This window comes from Puma concolor, chromosome A2 (assembly GCF_028749965.1).
Source record: "Puma concolor isolate L17-30 chromosome A2, mPumCon1.1.hap2, whole genome shotgun sequence".
Classification (NCBI taxonomy): Eukaryota; Metazoa; Chordata; class Mammalia; order Carnivora; family Felidae; genus Puma; species Puma concolor.
This window is the reverse complement of record NC_141668.1, coordinates 79,410,429-79,427,981: the sequence shown is the minus strand read 5'-3', so window position 1 is coordinate 79,427,981 and position 17,553 is coordinate 79,410,429. Positions and strand designations below refer to the sequence as shown.

Sequence of the window (17,553 nt, the reverse complement as noted above, 5' to 3'; positions counted from 1 at the left end):
AGGCATAAGGGCACCGAGTATTAAGAAGAAGCTTTTGCTCTGCTAGATGTCAATGCTATATGCTCATTTTTCTAAAAGTCTCTTACATTCATTATAATTAACTTCGTGGGCCAAACGGACACAGTTTAATCAGGAAAACGAACAGTCAAAAACTCAAAACCTACTGCATTCTTTGCCTCTCACTGGGTCAGGCAGGCCAGAGCAGTCCACTGCAGAATTCGGAATGGCGACTCTCCACCGGGAGCCGCTGCTATCACATTCTGTATATTCAAAGTGGTAATCTTTCTGCAAACAATCACAAAAACAAGCCTTTGTTAGAGCTAGTTTTAATGGGATGACTGTGCTTTCTCAATCACCCCCCAACCTGCGCACAAGCCTGATTCCAAACAGTACTCTCTGCTTGACTCTCGGTCTTACCCTATTGCCTTCACACCAAGCAGGGCTTTGTTTTTTGTTTGTTTGTTTATCAAAACTCTATCAGGCCGGGCACTGAGTAGGCACTGAGGATATGAGGAGGAACAGCCAATGCTCTCAAGCTGTGACCATTGACCTTGAGTCTCACCTCCTAGAAAAGCACACTACAGCACACTACCCTCTTTCTTTTGCAGATATTTTTAAGCTCCAAATAATTGATAGATATGATTCTAAGGGCTAAATAACACTAGGAAACTGAATACCACCCCTGTCCCCAGTTGTTCAAAGAAAGAAGAAACCATTCCCACTGACCTAATTCTCAGCTTAAAATTTAACAGCAGGTATAATAATTAATCATCTAAATGTTAGTAAAAGGCAGTTTTTTAAGCACCTTTCCCAGGCTCCATACACACCCACCACAGCAGGCTGCCGTCAATCACAGAATATAAAATAGACATTTATTACAAATGCCAAATTAAGACCAAACCCACTTAGCTCTAGCTTTTGGGTGCTTTGATGTTTTCACAATGACCCCTCCCCTGGTCAGAGCACATTACAACTGTGAGGTGCTTGAACTGAGGGAGAACAAGGACACAATGTCATTGGAGCATTTTAAGAATGAAAGAAATTCTAAATCCTCCCCCAAATATTTTCAGTTCAATACCCTCTTTATTCAGTTATTATCTTGGATGTGGCTATTTGGATTCATTCACTCTATTTTGCCTCCCTTACTATATCAGTGACCAGAGAGAACAGAAAACTCAAGTCCTATCACCATCAGGAAATCAGGTGTGTGAGGTGGAAAGGTGTATGTGTGTGCGTGTGCTTACGCATGCACACGTGTGTACACAGAGAAAGAATATCACTTAAGAAATGGCTCCTGAAATCAAAAAGGTGTGGATTTGAACTCCCATCTCACTACACCAGGTACAATCTGTGTAATACTGGGCAAGCCACTTGACTTCTCAAAGCATCCATTTTTCATGAGTAAACTTAGAATAAGAATATTTCCTACCTTGTATGGCTGTTGTGGAAATTATTTAAGATAATGCATGGAAAATGTTAGCTGTATCAGGCTACACTGAGTTAGCGCTTGATGGATGGTAGAGATATTATCCTTACTAAGGATCGTGAGGGTGGAGAGGATGATAGAGAAAGGAGGTAGTGGAGATGTGGTAAAGCACAAACTGTCTGAGTCTGTTTCCTCTGCTTCAGTTTCTGCATATACATAAGACAAAATGATAAGGGATCAGAAGGTAGAGAAGGTGGAATTATCAGGCTGGAAGCAAAGGTTTTTATGCTGCATTGAGACTCTGCCTCAGAAATAAAATTTAGTATACCTTCAGGCGATCCTCTGTGAATATTATTTTTCTACTCAAATATCTGACCACTCAAGACAACAGATAATTTGAGATTAAGTTGACAAGATCCTGGTTTCAAATATGGCTTCCAGTTAAGGGTAAATCTACATACCTAAAAAAAAAAAATCATTAAAAGCAGCCAAATGGGAAAAATGTTCCAGAGGAAAAGTTGGGAAGAGGGAAGGAAGGAGGGAGGGGGGAAGGAAAGCAGTAAAAGTTCACTAAATGTAACTACATACCATGGTCAGACACAGAAGTCATCATAAAGTAAAAAATAAACAACAAAACAAATGGGTGAAGAAACAACACACAACAAAGGTTAATTAACAATCCTGGGTTTCCAAAAACTAATCCAGGAAAGGACAAATAATTATTTGGAAATATGGTCAAAGAACATACACAACTCATTAAAGAGCGATACAAACTAAAAAACTTAAACCTCGACAAAGAAATACAAACAGTTTTCATCAAGTTGGCACATTTTTAAAATCATGTTTAAAAGTTTTCTAAGGCCTGGGTGACTCACTCAGTCAGGCATCTGACTCTATGTCTTGATGTGGGATCGAGCCCCACATCAGGCTCTGTGCTGACAGTGTGGAGCCTGCTTGGGATTCTCTGTCTTCCTCTCTCTCTGCCCTTCCCCCCGCTTCACAGGTGTGCACTCTCTCTCTCAAAATAAATAAACATTAAAAAAAAAGTTTTCTTAGACTTCAGTGCAGTAAAAGGGGCACTTGTGTGCCTCCCATCACGGAGTAAAGTGATGCAACCTTTCTGGAAAAAAGTGGATCAGTAGCTTTAAAGTGGTCAAAAATTTGAACCTCAAATCCCTCTGGTAGCACCCAATCTAAGGGGGAAAAACAGTTAATGTGGTCAGAGATTTATGTGCAAAAATGCTCCTCACAGCTTCCCTATAACTAGAAGTAGTACCATGAATAGCTGAACATGATAGAACCATACATTATTTATCTGACATTGTTCACATGCATCTACACATGCATCGGTACTCATAACAGTGACATGGTTCAGGAAGGACAGTTAACAATATTGCCATGGTTCAACTGAAACTCAGACTGGGTGAATGATTTAGCCAAAGACACCCAGCTACTATGTCACACAGCTAAGAGCAGAAGTCAAGCCTTGTGTTTATTTACCAGAGTTTTCAGTTTATATAACACCATTATGCTTAAAATAGAAGGTTACTGTTTTAAAATCGAAGGAATGGGAAAAGTTTCTAGTATCAAAGCCTGATGGTTTGACAAGTCTAACAGTGAGCCTGGGGATGTTGTATATTCAAACAGGAGACGAGAGCACGCAGAGAAGCAGAAACCATTGGACTCCCCCCTACGTTTCACAGTTCTGATGGCAACAAGCCCAACATGCGTATCACTGGGCCAAAATCAAGGTGTCGGCCTCCCTCCAGAGACTCTAGGGAAGAATCCACTCCTTGCCTCTTCCAGTTTCTGGTGGCTGCTGGCATTTGTTGGCTTACAGTCTCCACCTCTGCAATCACACTACCTTCTCCTCTTCTGTCTTATCTCCCTCTGCTTCATTCTCGTAAGTACACTTGTGATTACATTTAGGATCCAGTTAGATAATAAAGAATAATCCCCCCATCTTAACTTATTCACATCTTCGAAGTCCTTGTTTCCATAAAAGATAATTCATGGGTTCTAGGGATGAGGACATGCCTATGTTTTCTGGGCAGGGAAGGCATTATTCAACCTACTACAATCCACTCCCTGGCTCCAAAGGCACATGTCCCTCTCACATGCAAAATATATTCACCATATCCCAACATTCACTAAAGACTCAACCCATTACAGCACCAACTCAAAATCCAAAACATCGTCTATATCTCATCAGCTCCAACGTCCCAGAAGTAAACCTCCAAATCAGGTATGGGAAGACTCATTATGATACACATTGAGGCAACATTCCTCTCCATCTGGCACCTGTGTTACCTGCTTCCAAAATACAATGGGTTTGGACCTTAACAACAGTTATAGACATTCCCATTCTAAAACGGATGAACTGGAAGGGAGAAAGGGAAGGAATAAGCCAACAGTCCCAAGTAATTTCAAAATCTGGCAGGACAGATTCCATTAGTATTCCATTAGAAACAATCCTCTGCAGTTTAGGGCTCCAACATCTGGTCCCAGAGCTCCACCCTCAGAGTCATTCTTAGGTTGTTTTTTGGGTTTTTTTTGTTTGTTTGTTTGTTTGTTTTTTGAAAAGGAGAACATATTTGCAGCTGAGCTGGTTTATTAAGCTGTTTCTTGCCTGTAAAATTTTGGGATTCCAATGGCCTTCTTCCATTTCACCCCCCTCTGTTCCTTTCAGTTCAAGCTGGCGGTGTTTCTACTCATGTTATCAAAAACCTTGTGAGTCTCCTGTGCATGTCACAAGATTCATTCCATTAGATGGAGGATCTTCCATAGATCTTTCCTGGACACTCCCAGCCCTATTCCTGGCTTCTGCTGAGAGGGTTAAAAAAACCCATGAGTCTGACACCCAATTTCCTCAGCACTAGCAAAAGATTTTCCAGACACATTTTTGGGCTTCTCTCCTCAGCGTACTTTCATAATGGCGGGTCTCCTGATTTTAGCATTGTCTGGAACCTGGACAAAATGAGAATTTCCCCAAACATCGAGTCTGGTTTCCTTTTTATTTAAGAATTCTTCCTTCAATTTGTCTATTTCCTCTCACACTTTACAACAAGCAGCAAGAAGGAACCAGGCCATACCTTCAATACTTTGCTCAGGAATCTCCTCTGGAAATATCCAAGTTCATCACTTATAAGTGTTGCCTTCCACCCAAACATAAAACAAAATTCTTCTGCATTTTCCACTACTATATAACAAGGACCATCTTTCCTCCAATTTCCGATGGCATATTCCTCATTTCCTTTTCGGCCCTAACCAGTAGCACCTTCACTATCTCTGCCAACATTCTGCTTAGGGCAGTTCACCTTTTCTCTACTGTGCTCCTCACCAAGTTCTCACTGAGCCCTCAATGGCAGAGTCTTTGGTACTCACATTTCTGCCAACAGTCTGTTCCATCCAACCCAGGCTTTTCCTACAATGTGCCTTAAACTTCTTTCAGTTTCTGTTCTTTACCCAATTCTAAAACCACTTCCACATTTTTAGGTATGGTTACAGCAGCTCCCCACCTCTGGGTAGTAATCTCTGAATTGGTTTTCCAATGGCTGGTGTAACAAATTGCCACAAATTTAGCAGCGTATGACAAAAGAAATGTCTTCTTACAATTCTGGAGGCCAGTAGTCCAAGCATCACTGAGGCATCAGCCAGGCCACGCTCCTTCTGGAGATTTCAGGGAAGAATCCATTCCTTGCCTTCTCCAGCTTCTGGTGGCTACCAGCATTTGTTGGCTTGTGGCCACATCACTCCAGTCTCTGCCTCCGTGGACACATTGCCTTCTTTCTCCTCCCACTGGGACTGCATTGAGGGCCCACTGAGATAATCTACTATCTCAAAATTCTTAGTCACATCTTCAAAGCCTTTTTTTATTGTTATTTATCATGGAAAGGTAACATTCACAGGTTCCAGGGATTAGGACTTGGGCAGGGGAGCATTATTCAGCCTATCACAACCCACTATTGTAGAATGGCCTTGACCAGCCATGCACTTACATAATGGCTTCCTTGTGTCTCTTGTTCCCACTTATTTGTATTAGGAAGTCTTCTCTATTTTCACATCCCACTGAGAAGATCCTGGCCCTCATATGTAAAATTCAGGTAATTTGTTATCATTGTTGCAAAATAATGATGCTGAGAAGTCTGACATGAATTCCAAAAGAAGGCCTCAGAATAAGCTAGGAAGCTCAGAAAACTCTCTTTTACCACTGTCATTCAAGTTGCCAATTAGGAGATGAAAACATCAATAAGAACAGGTCAAAGGCATACCATATTCTCTGGCTGTAATGGCAGATGTCATATGTCAATTAACTTTCCTAAAATTCTTTATCCTATCTGCCTCCTCCCAGTTACTGACCTCTCAAGGGCCACAGCTACTCTATGTTACAAAATGCTTAGGATCACAGCAGGAAGCTTTAATGTGTTTATTCATAATTTAAAAATATTGAAATGCAGACCTATTTCATGAAGAGGGCAGCATTCAGGGTCAGGAATTTAGGTTGTAGCCCAAGCCAGATGGGTTTTAAATTATTTAATAGGCTATTTCATCTGGGCAGATAACAGAGAATTTTCTTTAAAATGTGTTTCTGAAGGCAACCCTTAAATCCATACCAAAGATGTAAGCAATAGTGTGAAGTAGTAAAATGACTAAAGATACAATATATACTCCTCAAATATTCTTATTGGTATTCAAGGTACCAAATAAAGAGAGTTAATAGCAAATAAGTTTTCAGATTTATACATAATACCCCAAAACTCTAGTCACAGACCCATCTACACCATTGAGCACTTCAGTGATCCTTTGGAAATGGGAATTTCCCAGGTGTTACAGAGCTATTAAAAAGGTAAATTTTTTCTTATACCAATGTAGAATACATGTCAAAGATTTTATGTATCATTAATTAGCAAGTCAATCCGTAACATGTTGTAACAAGTTCCAAGGAGAATTCAAAGAACACCCATTAGCTGGCAATCAGGAAAGCGAAATGAACAAAGAGATGCAGAAAGAGTAAATATCCAGAGGATGATGATGAATTAATTGCATTCCAAAGAATAAGACACACTCTCACCTCCATGGACAAGAGTCATCTGTATTACTATTGGTTTCCTACAACTCAACAGTGTTGTAAAATAGTTCGAAGACAAAGGTATAGGTCCCTAGAGCAACTGATCATTCAAGCAAGGGGCACCACACAGGACACCCCGTCATCTTTTCTGCCTATTTCATCATGTTTCACAAGTTTTCCTGACAAGTTGCAGGGGCAGAAGTCCTGATAATTTCAGGGCTCCAGACAGTTTATTGCCAAACATAATGACATGAATCAGAGTGTGCTCTAAAAACAATGCAACATCAGCTCGCAAGCCACACTCTCCAAATCACAGACTGGACAAAGCATTTGGGACCTACCATACACAAAAGATGGCAGCTAGTTAGACATGTCTGCAAATCCCAGAATGCTGGGGCACGGAGACACTGCCCCAAATAACAAAATGATGGTATCCTTCGAAAACTTTGCAGTGTAAATATGTGGGAACCAGAGAACAACCCAAAAAGAAAGAGAGCATGGAATTACTACTGATCACCAAACATTTAAGGAAAGATAATCCCTCAGTAGAAATCATGGTCCTCCCCCCAGAAACACATGCTCACAAATAAAAACCTAGGCACAAACTCTCAAAAAGCAAAAACTCAAATTGTGTTTTCTTACAACTAAAACACAAAATATCAGAATACGATGGAATAAACGCTGGAGTCCCCAAGTGCCCCTGACAAACACTCTCCTTGACCAATCTTAAGGCGAGCTCCTCTGAACTCTCTTCCCAGGGAAGCCTTGGCCTTTGGACGTCTGTGTTCATCCTTGCATCACCCAGTTTTAGAAGTCAGTTTACCCAGAATCTCCCCCCATTTATACTTGATGGTTTCCCACCCTGCTCCCTGCCTATGAACCCCCACTTGTCCGTGCTATATTCAAAACCCAGCCCATTTCTCTACAACGTCTCTTTTCTGCTATTACAACCGTTCCAGAATAAAATCTGTTTTTACTCTTTGAACCACCAACCAGTTCTGGTTTCCCCTGACACCCCCAAACATAAAAGTTGTTTATATTTCAAAAGCTTCATGGCATCCTCTAAAAACCTGGGGTATTGCCTCTAAGCATGATGACAACTATTAGAATTTTACTACACATAGGCTAGCCAATGATTCAAATAAATCTCAAATATAAAAATAATATGCATATATACATATCTTGACAATACACACGTTTTATATGAAACATTAACATATATAATGATTTATGCTTATAATAATATGTATCATTTTTATATGTTAACATTAATATATACCATTCTTTACTATGTGGCACTTGGTTTATTAAATAAGCACTATGGCCTAAGTGCTATGGGGAAGATCTAACATAATTACAACACATAGTCCTTGTACTCAGGCTTATTATTTTGTTGGGAGCAGACAGGACACACACGTACCATATGATTTTATAAGAAAGCATAAAGATTAGGGGCTCCAGAGTAGAATACAAGTATCAGAGGTCAGTGTTCAAATAAAAACTCCTTCTGGTGAAAATTACCAACAAACATCCCTTAACTCTCCCATAAGGTACAATGTTGTTCCACTTCTCAATAAATTCATCGCAGTCTAAACCCTCTAGCAGATAACTACTGTAGCGGCCGTTTCGGGCAAACAGCCTTGAGCGATGGAACATAGAAAGGGCCCATGGTCAACACCTGGCTGAATACAGACAGGCCCATCAGGGGACCCACCTCAAAAAATCCATAGGCCATAACTAACCAATGGGCTACGTACAACCAGGCACAGCTACCAATAAAGGGGAAGATTCTGGGGTTCCTGGGTGGCTCAGTCGGTTAAGCATCCAACTTAAGCTCAGGTCATGATGTCACAGTTTGTAGGTTCAAGCCCCACGTCAGGCTCTGTGCTGACAGCTCAGAGCCTGGAGCCTGCTTCAAATTCTGTGTGTGTGTCTCTCTCTCTCAGTCTGTCCCTCCCCTGCTTATACTCTGTCTCTCTCTGTCTCTCAAAAATAAATAAACATTCAAAAAAAAATTTTTTTTAAAGGGGGGAAGATTCCATATGTCACCATACCTCCTCATCTTCCCCCTTTTAAAACAGCCCCTATCCACGGCCTTGCTGCAGACAGCCTCTCCTCTGCTGTCCTGCATCCTGCTCTCTTGAGATGTATTCTATAAACTTCTGTCGCCTTTGTCACTGCCCGCACCACCAACTTCCACCCAGTCAGTCGCCCCACGTTTGGGGGCCCTCATCTGATCAGGAGAGACACCCCATTTAGACACAACAACTATTTCTTAGCACCCAAATGGCTTGCTTTTTAGGAGCCATGTTTTCTGGAAAAATAAGGGAGAATGTGCATGAGGTGACCTCATTATGTAATGATTTCAGAGTCAGAACAAATTTCTGTGAGCTGGACCACCTGAGCAGCTTTTGAGAAGAAAGCCCTGAAAGATAGCAGGGTTTGTACGCATTCTAGCCCTACCAGTTCCTTCCTGGTTAGTTTGATAGGGTGTGACAAACAGTGACACAAAGCCTGAAGGTAAGATGCCTGAAGATATGCAGTGAAATACAGTAGCCTGAGGGTGGAGAGACAGATGAGCCACTGAGTGAACTAATAAAAGAACAAACGAAACTGCCTGGTCTTCTGTGGAAGACCTCAGGGGAACTCTGAAGTTTGTTCATAGCAGTGACCCATCAATGAGAAATTCAGTTCCGAGTAGCCCCTAGAGTCAACTAAGAGGTGACCATGGTTAATTATAGAGACGCAGATGAGCACACACTGTATTCAAAAGAATACAGGCAGTTAGAGGACTCAGGCCTCACAGAAGAAGTGCTAATACCTACGAGAACACGCACACGGGAATGGGACAAAAAGAAGCAAATATAATCCATTTTCTTCATATATGGTTCCTTCTCCTTGAACGTTTTTATGTAAAGCATTGAGAACAGCACACCCTGTATTTGATGAGACTGCAGCTCCTTTGGGAGGAAAGCTCTCGAATCTAAGTGCTCAGCAAACAGCTTGCACCCATATTTGAGACAGCGAAGCAGCAAGAAGGAAAAAGAATACGAGCCTATAGGGCCTCACACAAATACTTCGACTGCACTCCAGGGAGTGAGCAAACTCATCCTACTTACATGCGAAGGTCAAAAGTGTGAGAATACTTACTGCAGACACTCACGCATCTTATAATAAAAACTTCCTTAGCCCACATTATCAAGTACATGTGCACTGCAATGTGCAGTAATATTTATATTCAGATTTTTCTTTTATAAAAGGAACGCAGAGTTACCATGGGAACCTAAGGCTAAGTGAAGTAATAGGTATCTGATCTATTTATGACACATCCTCTTCGCCACATTTGCAGACACTATTGCTTTTGTGAAATTATTTTGACAAAGTTCATGTTTTAAATTGGAGTTCAATGTCTCTCTGTGTAAACAGGGCCTCATAAGCAGTCACTTCATTTTATAAATCAATATATATTTATTGAGCACCTCCCATGTGCCAAGCGTAGACACGTGGACGCTGGGGATACTGCAGTGAACAAAGCGACCTAGTCCCTCGTCTCATTGGGCTTACATTTTAGTGTCAGTGAAAAGTGCCCAGGGCTTCTTGGAAGAATCCAGGCTAGACCATTTTCCTTCTATGGTGTCTCAATGCAAGTTTTTAAAGGGATAGGCAAAGAACTGGAAACAACAGACCTAGATCCCAATCTCACCTCTACCAGTGAGAAACTGAGCTAGGGAAATGGACGGGACCCCATCAGAGAAAAAGTTGGGTTTCTTTCCTTTGCTTCTGTTCCAGCTTCTATTCTTACTAGGATCTACAGCCCCACCCTACTCTGCACATGTCTTGTAATGCCAATACTGTATGTCCTCCTTGGAAGGGGCAAGGAGTCAATCACTTCTCTAGAAGAGATAACATCTAACAAAGGACCAGGTGAGAATGGCCAGAGACAGCTATCATAGGTGCATTCCAGACCACCAGAGCTAGACATCTCCACACCAAGGCCCCCTGGCTCCAAGGAATAATGCCTGGGCTCTTGTCTTGGTTCTAAGCGGTTCCTGGATGCCTGAGAGGATATGTGCACCTGACCACCATCCTCAATAAAACCCCCCAAACAAAGACAAGGCTCATGCTTCTTTCCTGAGTCTCCCACATGCTCTGTCCATATTTCCTCTCTCTATACCTTCAATAAACTTTGCTTTTACCTCCTGCTGGCTCACATTTGATTTCCATCCTGCGTGAAACTAAAGACCCTCTGGGCTGGTCCTATAGGATTGGGTCCTTAGGCCCGGCCTGCCTGCATCAAAATATAAGACCTCAAGCAACTCAACCAACAGTATGCATTCAAGTTCCTCTTAATCTTTGAAAGAAAACTGTAGAATTATAGTCTATATGTCATATTTTCATGGCTCTTAATAAATGGGAACCAACTACCTCCTGTACTACCCTGCACTGTCAGGGAATAATATTCTAAACCAAGTCTACCCATAAAGAAATGAAGAAAACTTCAATTTTCTCAAGTAGTTTATAGCTAGACATCTATAATAGTACCAATATTGGAAATGTTAACTTTAATACATTCATAGAAGATACTGAGTAAAATGTATTAAACAGTCTTTAAGGGGGGCGCCTGGGTAGCTCAGTCGGTTAAGCGTCCGACTTCGACTCAGGTCATGATCTCATGGTTCATGAGTTTGAGCCCCGCATCAGGCTTGCTGCTGTCAGTGCAGAGCCTGCTTCAGATCTTCTGCCCCCCTCTCTCTCTCTGCCCCTCCCTGACTCATGCTCTCTCTCAAAAAAAATTTTTTTTAAGTCTTTAAACGCATGCAATCACTATTTTATTATCTAACTACATTTAAACTTGCTGAATTAAACATATGTTTGTCTTTGCTCCCACAAACCCACAAGAATTTCTCAGGAGAGTAAGGAGTAAAATCCTAACAGTTTAAAAAGACAAAGATAAAAAGATTAGAAGTGAAAATGACAATAGACGCAGATATCAACAATTTTTTAGAAGACAGAAAGCCTAAGATGAGCTTTATCAACTTACCAAAGCAAGAAAATCTGAAAGCGAAGAGCTACATAGGCAGATGAAATGAGAAGAAAGCTGATTTGAGCCGCAGGAACTCTCAGAACTGAAAGTACCAAATATCTCAGAAAGTCAACAAAATCTACGAACAAGACTGGTTGAAAACCTGTTTGAGAATATAGATCCCTTCCTCCCAATTCCTTTCCACATCATGACAAGAGATAAGAATTATTTCCTCTGGAAAAAGTGGAATAGGGAGTTTAAAGATTCAGGACATGAGCAAAACAAGTGGAAGGAAAGGCCTCTTGACCATGGTCCCCATAGGGGACCATGTGAACTATATACCGAATGATGAGATCCACCTCAAAGACACTTACCCATCAACACTCAATGCCAACATCCAACCCAGCCACCTCCAACACCAGTGTCTTTTCCACTTGGGCCACCTTCCCTAAACACTAGCAGAACGACCTTCTTGCTCCCAAAGGAGCCCTCAGGGGCTGTGACACCTCACATTATGACAGTCACCCCTATCATTTCAACTGATTTTCATATATGCTTACCTTATAATTGATATTAGCTAGAATCTCAATTTTGTCCCTTGTCCACAAATACGGTAATTATTTTTGTTATTAACAATAACACTCACATTTGCAGAACCCTGTAAGCTTTCCAAAATAATGCTTATAACCTTTTCTGACTCAAACGAGGCCACAGCATAGCCCTATGTAGGAGGCAAGGGTCTTATCTCTGTCATGAGGGCCACTGTCCTGTTTCAGTCACCATCTCGTGCCTCCTGGATGGCTATCACCAGCAGCCTAAGTGGCGTTCATCTTCTGCTCTTTCTCCCTCATGACGCTCTGCAGCCAGGTCTAATTATGTCATCCCTGCTCAAAACCCTGCAACAACTTCCATCTGGCTGAGGAAAAAGCACATAAAAGGTCTCTGTCTCTCCACATTTCGTTTCTCAACCTGTTTCATGTATGAAATATCGAAACAGGTTATGTGCTACATGCTACACTCTTCCTTGCCTCCAGGCCCTCGCACACGACTTGTTCTCTGCCTGGAAGTCTCTCTCTGCCCGTACCTGGTCATAACCTAAGGACATCTGTACAGTAACAAAGCACCATGTAGCAGCTCTCTTTCAGTCTCATCCGTCACATTTGTGGGACCAAGGGCAAGGGTCTGAGGTGCCCTTTCCTCTTCTATACCCACCCACACCTTAAATAGTCTCCACACATACAAGTGACAATGCCCGCTGCCCACCCGGTCTGTCACCACTGCTCCCACAGCCCACAATCAGGATGCACCTGGGAAAAGCCCATGAAGGCCCTGGCAGCAGACCCAGGCCCTTAAAGCATACAGTTCAAAAGTCATGTCATCTAGAGCATGGCATACAAGGGTGGGGGGCAGGACATCCAGGTGGGTTCCTTGGCCAGGTGACTACATGACAAGAAGAGGAACACAACTGGAAGAGGACCAGAATGAGGCCCTCTGCAGGTGGTAATGATCCCCACTGTATAACAACATCCATACAAAAAAGACAGAATATCCTAGGAGAGAGGAAGAATCCGATCTAACTTTGGACGGCTTTCTTGAGTGAAGGTAATATATTTTTTTTTGTTTGTTTATTTTTTCCCCCTAACCTCAATTAAAACTGCACAGTGGTATGTAGAAGGCCAATTTTCCAAACAGGGAAAAGCCAAATCCCTGGAAATCCATCTATTCTGTCTAATTACACATGGCTGCAAGCTTATCTGTGTGTAATAGCAATTATACATTTTTTTAAATGTTTATTTTTGAGAGACAGACCGGGGTGGGGGGGGGGGGAGAGGGAGGGAGGGAGGGAGGGAGGGAGAGAGAGAGGAGAATATGAGTTGGGAAGGGGCAGAGAGAGAGAGGGAGACAGACAGACCCAAAGCAGGCTCCAGGCTCTGAGCTGTCAGCACAGAGCCCGATGCCAGGCACGAACCCACGAATCGTGAGATCATGACCTGAGCCAAAGTCAGATGCTCAACTGACTGAGCCACCCAGGTGCACCATCAACTATACGTTTTTTGATGTAAATTAGGCTGAAACTGAAAAGGCACCTTTGCTTCTGCAAAATTTGAGCAACTACTTACTATTTAATGAGCACCAAGAGAAACAGCATCAAAAGTTTCAAAAACGTATTAAAGGAGCGCCTGGGCTTAGCCAGTTAAGCATCTGACTTCAGCTCAGGTCATGATCTCATGGTTCGTGAGACTGAGCCCCGTACTGGCCTCTGCACGGACAACAATAGTCTTCTTGAGATGATTCTCTCTCTCTCCCTCTCTCTCTGCACCCCTCCAACACCACCCCCCTCAAAATAAATAAACTTAAAAAAATAAAATACAAAAAACTTGAAAACAATCTAAATGTGCAACAAGAGACTGATTAATAAATTATTGTATACTCACGACAGGATTTTATATAGTCCATTCTAAAATGATAATGCCAATGCCATATTTAATAAAAATATTTCTGACATGTAAGTATAATATAAAGGTTAAGAAACACTATGCCTGAACCCTTTTAAGGTACATGAGTGTATAATCAGTATATGGAAAAGTGACTCAAGGTATATATACCAAAAGGTTGACAATGGTGAACTGAATGCTAAACATAGTGATTTCTATTTTCTCTTTTGTGATTCTGTATTTTCAAGTTTTTCTATAGTTAAAATGTGTTATTTTCTCCAAGTTGAGGTACTTGCTCTGCTAAGACAGAAAAAAGATGCTCATATTTCTCTTGACTTTAGGATAAGGTACCTGGTAGGACGTGCAAAAATTTGAAGACTTTCACTGAAGGCTTATTCCATTACCATTCATTGGCACCTCAGTCTAGGTTAGTTTCTCTGATGAGTGTCAATCACCAAGCAAGGCTTTAAGGACAAAGGTCCCAAGACATAGGTCAGATAAATTCTGTACAAGGTAACATGGAAGAAAAGACCCAGAGCGTAAGTACTGGATAAGCAGGCAGATAGAAGGAGGATTCTGCTACAAGGAGGAAAAAGAAAGATGGCAAGAGTCAGAAGGGAGGAAAGAGAACAAGGAGGTACAGGAGTTCTGAAAACACACCTGCGGGATTCATGAACTTGGGCCAGGAAGAGGCAAACTCTACATCTGGATCCAGCTAAGCCATTGGCCAAGGGCAGACAGAAAAGATTTATAAAAATAAATTTTAAATTCAAAAGCTAATAATCATCAATGCTACCACTTGAAATTGAGCTTTACTTGTAAAGAGTGTCTACAGAAATAGCAGAGGTGATAAGTGGCTCTGAACATTTTGACATCTCAATCATGTTTTTGCTTGCAAATTTTGTGAGCTGAGTAAAAATAAGCTGAAGTTCTTTTGCACTCAACTGATGCTATAAGAATCTCTCAAATAAACAGAATTTTAAAAAATCCTAATAAATCCTAATAACACTTATTGTCATAACTACACTCCTAGAAAACAACCTTAAAATATCTAATATCTATTAAAAGGTTTTCCTTTTTAATCAGAAAGAATAAAAGTTGTTCTGTCTGACCAGCATCCTTTCCCCATTTCTATCAGGTAACAGCATGCCCCTTGCCCTAGTTACCTTTTGGGGAACTATTCTAAGATCCCATGCAGTTCTGAATGGGCAGCCTGGAACACCATGCTGTAATACAGACCTGTCATCTGGCCATTATTAGCAAATATTCACTGGTGTCAGCCAATGTACAGAAAGCCCACCACAACTTCTCTTTCCCAGCCTGCCCCAAAAAACAAAAGTCAAGACAAAACAAGACACAGCAGGTGGATTGGGGAAGAAAATCAAAACTCAAATGATAACCAGCACACTGGTTCTTTCTTCTTCCTTTCTCTCCTGGCTTTGAGCCAAAGATGGGCCAAGTCGGAGACCTGTCTGGTAGGTGCAAACTTCAAAAGCTCCAAGAGAATCCTATCTTTCTGGCCACAGGACGAAGAAAAGTGAACTCTGTTAGCTGGATAATTGTGGACAGGGAGGAGAGGACCATGGGCTTTGTTTGTTTTTGTTTTTGTTTTTTTGGCCCTCATTTTCCTCTTCCAGCCTTGCCCCAAGGCCAGCCCCAGTCTTAGACCTGCACTGATGACACCACAGTGACCCAGGAAGCTGACACTCCAAGAAAAAACCCATCTCTTTGGATAAAAGAACGAAAACAGGGGATTCTGCTGTGCAGAGCTTGGGAGAAAATCCTTTTTCTTCTCTCCCTTTCTTCTCTTGCCTCTTTACCCCATTCAGGAAGAATCACAGATAAGTGTGGAAGCTAAAATATGCAGTAATCCCATCTTTCTGGCCATAGGAAGTAGAAAAAGGAGTCCCTGAGGAAATATCCCAGAGTGACGGCGAAGGGGATCGCCCAGTTCTGTGTGTGGACCCACACAAGCCCCAGGCTCACCTCCAAGCAGGCCCGTGTGGAATAGAGTGAAAGAATCACAGCACTGCCACAGAGAACCCAAGTAAGGTATAAACCACCACTCCAACTAAACCCTGAGAGGCTCAAGCAGGAGGCAGAAACTCCAACCACCGAAAATAAAAAATAGACAATGTTTTGAAAACTGAATTAACACCGGAAATGCCATGTACAAAAGGTGGTGGTCTGAACCTAACCATGTCAGCCGTCTGCTAAAACAAACAAAAAAACTCTACAGAGAATTTTTAAAGGACCCAGAAGTCTCATAGCAGATTTTTTTTAATGGAAGTATAATTGACATATAACATTATATTAGTTTCAGGTGCACAACACAATGATCAATATTTGTATGTATTGCAAAATGATCATAGTTAGTTAATAACCACAATTAGTTAACATCCATCACGATGCATATGTCCAAAATGTTTTTCCTGTGATAAGAACTTTTAAGATTTACTGTCTTAGCAGCTTTCAAATGTACAGCACAGCATTATAAACCATAGTCATCATGCAGTGCAGGACATTCCCATGACTTATTTATCACTGGAAGCTGCATCTTTTGACCTCTTGTACCCATTTCGTCCACCCCCCACACTCTGCCTCTGGCAACCACCAATCTGTTCTCTGTATCTAGAAGCTCTACAACATAACATTTTTTTTTTTTTAACGATTATTTATTTTTGAGACAGAGAGAGACAAAGCATGAACGCGGGGCTCGAACTCACGGACCGCGAGATCATGACCTGAGCCGAAGTCAGCCGCTTAACCGACTGAGCCACCCAGGTGCCCCAACATAACATTTTAAATATCCAGAATAAAATGCAAAATTATTTTGACATACAAGGAACTAGGAAAAATCTGACCAATACTCAAAATCAATCAGTAACTCAAAATGCACAGATATTAAAGTTATCAAAGAATTTAAAGCAGCTATTATAATCATCCCCCACGAGGTTACGATACTCAAAAGTCCCCATGGCTATTCCATATTTCAACCAATTCTTGGAGCTACCCCAAAAATACATGCACTCAATACCCTGTTTTATTATTATTATTATTTTTACATTTATTTATTTTGAGACAGAGAGAGACAGAGCATGAACAGGGGAGGAGCAGAGAGAGAGGGAGACACAGAATCTGAAACAGGCTCCAGGCTCTGAGCTGTCAGCACAGAGCCCGACGCGGGGCTCGAACTCACGGATCGTGAGATCATGACCTGAGCCGAAGTCGGACGCTCAACCGACTGAGCCACCCAGGCACCCCTGTTTTAAAGCTGAAACTGATTTGAGCTGGGTTCCTGCCACCTTCAACAAAGAGTGCTGACAGATATCTGAGGTACAGGGTAGTTTCATGAAACCAACTCATATTCAAGACTGTCTCAAATCCCAGGTCAGGTAGATGACTGCAGGGGTTGTGACAGCTGCCAACCATTACTGAGTAACATATACCAGTCACAGTGCCATGTTCTTCCCACAAATCTCAATGCTGTCCACAGCCTTTGAAGGGAGAGTTTTTATGGGTAATGAAACTGGCAAATATTTAAGTAACCTCCCAGTGTCACACAGCTGATCTATAGCAAAGCTAGGAATAGAACCTAATC

At 41.7% G+C, this 17,553-nt stretch overlaps 1 protein-coding gene across 2 annotated transcripts in view; it reads right to left on the bottom strand.

Moving 5' to 3' along the window:
* The window catches only part of ELAPOR2 (endosome-lysosome associated apoptosis and autophagy regulator family member 2), a 184,950-nt gene that overhangs the window by 93,469 nt on the left and 73,928 nt on the right, over positions 1-17,553 (bottom strand). The window contains exons 1-2 of one of the 2 annotated variants that reach the window (XM_086696795.1): positions 418-661; positions 165-285 (exon numbers count right to left, since the gene is read on the bottom strand). Coding sequence is in view for 1 of the 2 variants with exons in the window: in XM_086696794.1 (XP_086552920.1) it covers positions 165-285 (121 nt within the window). In the remaining variant the exon portion in view is untranslated. Of the gene's footprint in view, positions 1-164; positions 286-417; positions 662-17,553 lie in introns of those variants that run through there. The other variant, XM_086696794.1, reaches the window with a different exon arrangement.